Raw genomic sequence first — 8,545 nt, forward strand, 5'->3', positions numbered from 1 at the left:
CCACCCCCCACCCCCCCCCCGCCCCTGCCACCCCCTCAAGGAGGCCTCTGCTCCTTCGGGCTGCTCAGTTTACCCCAAGCGAAGCCCACCTGAAGATCTATGAATCGGTGCTTACTACTCCTCTTGGGGCTCCTGAAGCCCCTGAACCAGAGCCTCTTCCTGCTGATGACTCTCCAGCTGAGCCTGAGCCACGGGCAATGGGCCGCACCAACCACCTCAGCCTGCCTCGATTTGCCCCTGTGGTCACCATACCTGTTAAGGTTGAGGTACCTCCCCATGGGGCTCCAGCTCTGAGCAATGGTCAGCAGCCTCAGGCTCAGCTACAGCAGCCCCTGCAGACCTTGCAGACCCAACTCCTGCCCCAGGCATTGCCACCACAGCAGCCACAAGTGCAGCCACAGTTACAACTGCAGCAGCACCAAGCACCGCAGCATATACTGCCACTGGAAAAGGCACAGATTGCAGGCCTGGGTTCCTTGCCACTGTCTGGAGTGGAGGAGAAAATGTTCAGCCTCCTTAAGAGAGCCAAGGTGCAGCTATTCAAGATTGACCAGCAGCAGCAACAGAAGGTGGCAGCCTCAGCGTCAATGCCGGTGAGCATGGTGTTTTGGCCAGGCCCTTGTACCAGTCCACCTAGTTGCCTCTCTAAATGCTCTCTAGCATCACAGGGAACCCTCAGAACTAGTCCTTTTCTGTGCTTCCCCGATTCCATCCCTTCCCAGTGCTATTCCTGTCCCCATCTGTCCTCACTTTCCAGCCCATGACCCTGTCTATTCCCCTGCCAGCCAAGCCCTGGAGGGCAGTTGGAGGAGGCCGTGGGGACTGTGAAGCAGACCCTAGACAGAGGCTGTGTCAGGTCTGAAGATGAGTCTGTGGAAGCTAAGAGAGAGCGAGCCTCGGTATGTGGTAGGCTCTGAGGGCCCTTTGAAGAAGACTGACTTCAGGAGCTCAGGGAACAGCTCCCCACATGTATTCCTGGTTTCTCTTCTCCCAGGGCCCTGAGTCCCCTGTGCAAGGCCCCCGCATCAAACACGTCTGCCGTCATGCTGCTGTGGCCCTGGGTCAGGCCCGGGCCATGGTACCTGAAGATGTCCCGCGCCTCAGTGCCCTCCCTCTCCGGGATCGGCAGGACCTCACTACAGAGGGTAGGGGCTCTGTTGGTGTAGAGGCTTGAGAACCTTATCAGGTTTGATGTTGAGCAGTTGAACTATAAGCTTAGAGTGGAAGCTTGAGTTGGGGGCTTTGGTCAGGTGGCAAGTGGATTGGAATACTAGGTCTCTGGTAAATCAGATTGGGTACATGGAACCTGTCAGTTCTAGGTATGTGAGAAGCACTGGGGCCAGGGGGCTGATTGGGAACTGAAGGAGAACAGGGAAGTGAGGTAGGATGCTTGGTGGCCTTGTGGCTCCATCTCCTCCTTGTCTGGTGCAATAGATACGTCCTCTGCATCTGAGACCGAAAGTGTCCCATCCCAGTCCCAGAGGGGAAAGGTGGAGTCAGCAGGTCCTGGAGGAGACTTGGAGCCTGCAGTATCTGCAGGGGTTCTGGCCCATACACCCCGGCGTTCACTACCCTCCCACCACGGCAAGAAGATGCGTATGGCTCGGTGTGGACACTGTCGGGGCTGCCTGCGTGTACAGGACTGTGGGTCTTGTGTCAACTGCCTGGACAAGCCCAAGTTTGGGGGTCCCAACACCAAGAAGCAGTGCTGTGTGTGAGTAGCTGGGATGTGGCTTCTATGGTCGCCTGGGATTGTCAGCAAACCAGGCCTCCTTCTGCCCAGCCAGAACAGTGGGATTGGCATCCTTGTGGAGAGCTTCCTCTCTTCCCCTAGACCACCAGTCCCCTACCCTGGTGACGTGCTGCTCCCCTCCCCAGATACCGAAAGTGTGACAAGATAGAGGCTCGGAAGATGGAACGTCTGGCAAAAAAAGGTAACAAGGTCTGAAGACCATTCCTTCACAAAACCTTATGTAGATTGTGGTATGAAGGAAGCCTCTCCCCTCTTTGAAGTTCTCTGCCATTTTTTCTGTTAAGGGATTTTGTATCTCTTGTATTTGTTCTTTTCTTCCCAGTTTCTTTTTGTGTCCTAATGTCCGATGTCCCTGGTTAAGCTCAAATCCTACTTAGTCCCCTGTTCCCACAGGCCGGACGATAGTGAAGACGCTGTTGCCCTGGGATTCCGATGAATCTCCTGAGGCCTCCCCTGGTCCTCCAGGCCCACGCCGGGGGGCGGGAGCTGGGGGGCCCCGGGAGGAGGTGGTGGCCCCCCCAGGGCCCGAGGAGCAGGACTCCCTCCTACTGCAGCGCAAGTCAGCCCGGCGCTGCGTCAAACAGCGACCCTCCTATGATATCTTCGAGGATTCGGATGACTCAGACCCTGGGGGTCCTCCTGCTCCTCGTCGTCGGACCCCCAGAGAAAATGGTATGAACCTTTTGATACTTTTTCTGTCAGTCTTGTGTCTTTTTTTTTTTTCTTTTTTTTTTGGTACCAGGAATCAAACTCGGAACCTTGTGCTTGCAAGGCAGGCAGCAGAACCACTAAGCTAAATCCCCAGCCCATGTCTTTGTTTTTTGTTGTTTTTTGGTTTTTGGTTTTTTTACCTTGAAACATTGGGGATAGAATCTAGGGCTTCATGTATGCTAGGCAATCATTCAGCCACTGAGCTGCACTCCAAGTCCCAGTTTGTTGTTTTTTGTGTGAAAAAGACAGCTCTCAGATCAAGGATTCCATCAGTCTACCCAAGAGGGTGGGTGAGGGCAGAGAAGAGGCAATTTTAGGGGTCATGGAACTGGTATGTGAGGTTCTCACTGCATGTACTGAGCAAGGCCTCACAATCATCATGGAGTGTCTTGGTTACCTAGAGAAGGACCTAGGAATCTAGGTAATTTGAGGGGAGGGTTGTTGACAATGGGGATAAGGCATGGAAGGGAAGGAACTCTGCTTCTGTGTCCTTCCTAGAGCTGCCAGTGCCAGAACCAGAGGAGCAGAGCCGACCCCGAAAACCCACTCTACAGCCTGTATTGCAGCTCAAGGCCCGAAAGCGCCTGGACAAGGTCAGCAGGCCCACTCCAAGAACCCTGAGCCCCATGTGAGGCATGGCTCCTGCCCTGGCAAGTCAGAGTGACAGGCGTACCTGAGTATCGTGGTGTGTCCGCACCAAATGACAGGCCCTGAAAGATGAAGCAGACCTTGCCTGTCTGGAAAGCAGTGGGATTTGGGCAACAGGCAGAATCCCACAGGCTGGAGGAAGGGCAGTGAGGAGGGAAGCCTGCAGAGAGGATGAAGCTGGCAGCCTTTGACTAGCCCTGCATCCCTCCCTAGGATGCTCTGGGCTCTGGCTCCTTTGCCTCTTTTCCCAATGGTTGGACTGGAAAACAGAAGTCCCCAGATGGTGTGCACCGGGTCCGTGTGGATTTTAAGGTATGGCATTGGAAGTTGCACGATTTATGGTTGAAGTTTGTTCGTTGACTTGGAGCAGCCAGCACCCCCCCCACCTCCCCTGCCAGGAATCAAACTCAGGACCTTGAGCTTGTGAGGCAGGTGTGGCACCACTGAACTACATCCCCAGCCCTGATAACCATGCAAGGTCCCACTGAGATGAGCAGCCAGGGTTTTAAGGATGGATCTGTCTTGTGTTCTTGGCTGTTCTCCAATCCTGTATCCTCTTCCTCTAGGAGGATTGTGACCTAGAGAACGTGTGGCTGATGGGTGGCCTGAGTGTGCTTACTTCTGTGCCAGGGGGGCCGCCAATGGTGTGCTTGCTGTGTGCCAGCAAAGGCTTACATGAGGTTGGTGTTCTGCCTCTTTATACAGGCCCTCGGCCTCCAGTAGCCTTTCCTGACCTCTCAAACAGGTCTTATCCCTGGTCTTCTGGCCTCACTGTGCACATCATTTGCTCTCTTCACCCCCACCCTCAGATGGTATTCTGCCAAGTATGCTGTGATCCTTTCCACCCATTCTGCCTGGAGGAGGCGGAACGGCCCCTGCCCCAGCATCGTGATACTTGGTGTTGCCGCCGCTGCAAATTCTGTCATGTCTGTGGACGTAAAGGCCGGGGATCCAAGGTCTGGATACATGGACAGCCTGGGGAAAGGGAAAGCATAGAGGCAGAGGATCCCTATGCTGGTAGATTTTGCAATTGTCTCTCGCAAACCTTCCACAGCATCTACTGGAATGTGAGCGCTGCTGCCATGCTTACCACCCAGCCTGCCTGGGCCCCAGCTACCCAACCCGAGCCACACGTAAACGACGCCACTGGGTAAGAGATGAGACCCACACCTCACTTTGGTGTTCTGATTATACCACCACCACCCCTAGACTTGCTCTAGGCAAGGGCTGTCATGAAGAAGGGAGAACTGGTGATTCCTTTGAGAATGTCATAAACGTTTCTTTCTCAGAGTTTTTATATAGACAAGATTTGGATGCAGAGTTTAATGTAACGGTTCAGGAGTTCATGGATTCCATGTTACCGGCTTTAGAATCCTTTGCTCCAGTCCAGTGGTGGCGAATCTATGCCATGTGTGCTGCAGCCAGCTGTTCGTTATCATTGAAAGTTCTAAGATTCGCCATCGCTGCTCTAACCTAATGTTTGTTGATCCTTTCTTTCTCACCTCCCTCCTTTCTCTCCTGTACTTCTTGAACTTCTTTTCTCCTCTTATTTGTCTTTCCTTACATTTTCCTCCAGTTCTTCCTGCCTATCTCCCCCATTGCATTGCTTCAGCTTGATGTCTGGCTTTCTCCTAACATCTCCCTTTTTCCTCAGATCTGTTCAGCCTGTGTCCGCTGTAAGAGCTGTGGGGCAACTCCAGGCAAGAACTGGGATGTTGAGTGGTCTGGAGATTACAGCCTCTGCCCCAGGTGCACCCAGCTCTTTGAGAAAGGTGGGACCTGGAAGGGGAATGTTGGAAGGGCCACTGGGGAGTGCTCCTAACTGTAGGGCAGGGCCTCTGCCAGTGTTAGAATAGGTATTCTAATGGTTTTTTATAGTCTGCCTGTAGCACCTTCCCACAGAAGTCCATCCAGTGTACATATAAAACACAAAGTCCCTCCCTGGGTAGTGGAAGTTGAGGGCTTGGGACCCAACTGTTCTGGTTCCACTGGGTTGTTTGAAAACCAGTACATTCCTCATTTGTTCAGGCAGCGTATTTAGGAAGGTCCTATTATTTGAAAGGTATTGGGAATACAAAGTTGGGAAAGAAGCTGTGTCCTCAACTACCTTTTTAGGGACCCAAGACAGAAGTATAATGGAAACAACAGTCAAAATGCGGTTAGCCTCTGAACAGCACTGCAGGAAGTAACCCTAATCCCCTTGTCTCTGCCATCCCTTTCTTCTAGGAAACTACTGTCCAATCTGTACACGCTGCTATGAAGACAATGACTACGAGAGCAAGATGATGCAGTGTGCACAGTGTGACCACTGGGTACATGCCAAGTGTGAGGGGCTCTCAGGTGAGTAGGCAGAGTAACTGGGCCGCAGCCTTAGTTTAAGGCAGTAGTGGCAAACCTTTGGCACACTTGCCACAGAGGGTCTCTTGTTATCGATGAAAGCTCTAAAGTTCACCGTCACTGACCTAGGGAATTCCTACTCCCATCTCCACCCCAGACCCCTCAATGACAAGTAGGCTAAATGTCCTCGAAAGTCTAGGGCATTGGTGAACCTATGGCATGTGTGCTGCAGCTGCCTGTTAATCATTGAAAGCTCTAGAAGGTTCGCCATCTGGCTCGGTCTCCTAGAAGCCCTCATATCCTCATAAACTATTTTCTCCTTTTCCACCCTGTTGTTTAGATGAAGATTACGAGATCCTTTCAGGATTACCAGACTCGGTGCTGTACACATGTGGACCATGTGCTGGGGCCACACAGCCCCGCTGGCGAGAGGCCCTGAGCGGGGCCCTGCAAGGGGGCCTACGTCAGGTGCTCCAGGGCCTGCTGAGCTCGAAGGTGGCAGGCCCACTACTGCTGTGCACCCAGGTCTGGAGGTCCTGCAAGGCAGGATGGGTGGGACTGGGCCCAGTGCTAGCCCTGCTGACTTCCCTCTTTTGCAGTGTGGACAGGATGAGAAGCACTTGCACCCAGGGCCCTGTGATCTGCAAACTGTGGGTCAGCGCTTTGAGGAAGGCCACTACACGTCTGTGGTGAGTAGGACACGGGGAGGAGCAGGTGGGTACCAAAAGGAGAGGGCAGGGCTAGAGCTGGGGGTTAGGGTTGGGGCTGAGACCCTGACAAACTCCCTTACAGCACAGCTTTATGGAGGACATGGTGAGCATTTTGATGAGGCACTCAGAAGGAGACACCTCAGAGCGCCGGGCTGGAAGCCAGATGAAAGGGCTCCTACTAAAGGTGAACTCTGAGGGAAACACCTGCAGGGTGGTTGGAGTGGTATTGGGTGAAGAGAGTGAATCTTGCAGACCCCACCCTCACCAGCGCTTTGGGGAAGCCTGTTCTCATCCTGTTAACCCACTCCCCAGCTGCTAGAATCTGCGTTCGGCTGGTTCGACGCCCACGACCCCAAGTATTGGCGACGGAGTACCCGGCTGCCAAAGTGAGCAAGGCTGGGTAGCAGGAGGGGAACCAGGGAGTGAGGGCAACAGCAGGGGCACCTGGGAATCCAGGGGTCACTCTGGGCTGAGAACATATGAGGTGCAGAGTTAGGGTTGAGGCTGGAGAGGAGGGTGGAAGACTAGACTGAGGTTCTCCAGTGGTCCTAGATTAGCAGACTCAGATTGTATAACTCACTTTTTTGTACCTGTGCAAAGCAAGTGGGGATAGAGTAGTGAGCAAGTAAGGCTGGACTCTGTTTAAAGAGCTTATGTTTGGGGTATGGGCAGGCACTAGTGACCCAAATGGTTAGGGTGGTGATAGGGAAGCCCAGGGGTCTTAGGAGTCCAGGTGAAGCACCTGCTACGGCCTAGGGATCAGAGACTACTTTCTGGAAGAGGTGACATTTGAGTATAACAGCATTTCATGTCAGAGGTGGCACAGAGGGCCTGGCTTATTTGGAGCACTGAGAAATTCCATGTGAAGAGAGGATAAAGGATGTCATGGCACGTTTAGGCTGATATTGTGGGCGGGCCCCAGTCCTGCTGCCCCTGTGAGACATATCAGATGCTAACCCTGCCTGTCCACAGCGGAGTGCTGCCTAATGCGGTGTTGCCGCCATCCCTGGACCATGTCTATGCTCAGTGGAGACAGCAGGAATCAGAGACCCCAGAATCAGGGCAGCCTCCAGGCGATCCCTCAGCAGGTACTGGAATATGGAGGCTAGAAGCCAGTGCCCCTCAGTTGGTGGGCCAGGTTCCAGATCCTGATTCTTGGATTTCCTTTTTTCCAGCTTTCCAAGGCAAGGATCCAGCTGCTTTCTCCCACATGGAAGACCTTCGTCAGTGTGCGTTGTGCCTCAAATATGGAGATGCAGACTCCAAGGTGAGGCTGCTGTGTGAAGTCTGAGGTTGTGGGTCCTGGTTCCCGCAACACCCCTGTCACACTCCTCTTCTGCCCCCCAGGAGGCAGGCAGGCTCCTGTACATTGGACAGAATGAATGGACCCATGTCAATTGTGCCATTTGGTCAGCTGAAGTGTTTGAGGAGAATGATGGCTCCCTCAAGAATGTGCACGCTGCTGTGGCTCGTGGGAGGCAGATGGTGAGGCCTGGGTCTGACGGGGCAGCCATTGAGCTCTCCTTTGGGGAGACGGCTCTCTTTTCACTTTTCCTACTAGTCATGTCCTTTGCACTGCTGGTCTTACCTAGGTTCTAGTTTTCCTTTTCCAAGAAGTTGGGTGCTAGGTGATAGCATTTTTCCTCTGTGCCCTCCAGCTATATTTAGCCTGAAGCCCAATACCATAAAAGCTAGACACCCTCTCAATTGATTCGACCTTTGCTGGGTGCTTTCCATACTGTGTGGCATTTTGCTGCCGCTGTGCCCTGATGAGATGAGGCATTGTCTAGTTCAGAATCTCCCACTAACTCTGAGTCCTGGGCTGGGTCCTGGAGAGTATTCAGGCTGGATGGATGATAGAGATACTGATCTCAGAGGGCAGTTATGAAATCTAAATAGAATAAATAGGTTCCACATTAGAACAGTGTGTAGAAGATGGTAAATGTCACTCAGTAAAGTGTTAGCTGCTAATATCTTTCTCCCTTCTAAAAGTTTGAAATAGCCAGGCTTCAAGGCACACACCTGTAATCCCAGCTGCTCGGGGGCAGAGGCAAGATGATCACAACTTCAAGGCCAGCCTGAGCAACTTGGTGTGACCCTGTGTCAAAATTTTTTAAAAGAGCGGGGAGTATAGCTCAGTGCAAGGCCCTGGTTTCAGTCCCCATTACCCCCCCCAACACACACACACACATACACACATGCAAAAGACTGGGGAGCTAGGTATGATGTCACACATCTGTCATCTTAGCACTTTGGGAGGCCGAGGCAGGAGGATCCCAAGTTTGAGCCCAGCCTGAACTATTTAATGGTACCCTCACAATAAAAAATTAAAGGGGCTGATGATTTAGCTTAGTACAAGGCCCTGGGTTCATTCCCCAGTACAGGG

The 8,545-nt window shown here is 52.9% G+C and overlaps 1 protein-coding gene across 1 annotated transcript in view; it reads left to right on the plus strand.

Moving 5' to 3' along the window:
• Positions 1-8,545, plus strand: part of Kmt2b (lysine methyltransferase 2B) — a 22,577-nt gene that overhangs the window by 3,796 nt on the left and 10,236 nt on the right. Inside the window, exons 5-24 of the mRNA XM_033765981.1 lie at positions 1-593; positions 786-899; positions 995-1,145; positions 1,435-1,714; positions 1,879-1,934; positions 2,147-2,425; positions 2,963-3,057; positions 3,326-3,424; positions 3,679-3,792; positions 3,922-4,068; positions 4,167-4,262; positions 4,767-4,884; positions 5,339-5,452; positions 5,790-5,974; positions 6,049-6,138; positions 6,242-6,343; positions 6,472-6,545; positions 7,132-7,247; positions 7,335-7,426; positions 7,507-7,644. The exon at positions 1-593 is cut by the window's left edge and continues 5 nt beyond it. Coding sequence (XP_033621872.1) covers positions 1-593; positions 786-899; positions 995-1,145; positions 1,435-1,714; positions 1,879-1,934; positions 2,147-2,425; positions 2,963-3,057; positions 3,326-3,424; positions 3,679-3,792; positions 3,922-4,068; positions 4,167-4,262; positions 4,767-4,884; positions 5,339-5,452; positions 5,790-5,974; positions 6,049-6,138; positions 6,242-6,343; positions 6,472-6,545; positions 7,132-7,247; positions 7,335-7,426; positions 7,507-7,644 — 3,053 coding nt within the window. The remainder of the gene's footprint in view (positions 594-785; positions 900-994; positions 1,146-1,434; positions 1,715-1,878; positions 1,935-2,146; positions 2,426-2,962; positions 3,058-3,325; positions 3,425-3,678; positions 3,793-3,921; positions 4,069-4,166; positions 4,263-4,766; positions 4,885-5,338; positions 5,453-5,789; positions 5,975-6,048; positions 6,139-6,241; positions 6,344-6,471; positions 6,546-7,131; positions 7,248-7,334; positions 7,427-7,506; positions 7,645-8,545) is intronic.

Source organism: Fukomys damarensis, unplaced genomic scaffold (assembly GCF_012274545.1).
Source record: "Fukomys damarensis isolate Sample0158 unplaced genomic scaffold, DMR_v1.0_HiC HiC_scaffold_19, whole genome shotgun sequence".
Classification (NCBI taxonomy): Eukaryota; Metazoa; Chordata; class Mammalia; order Rodentia; family Bathyergidae; genus Fukomys; species Fukomys damarensis.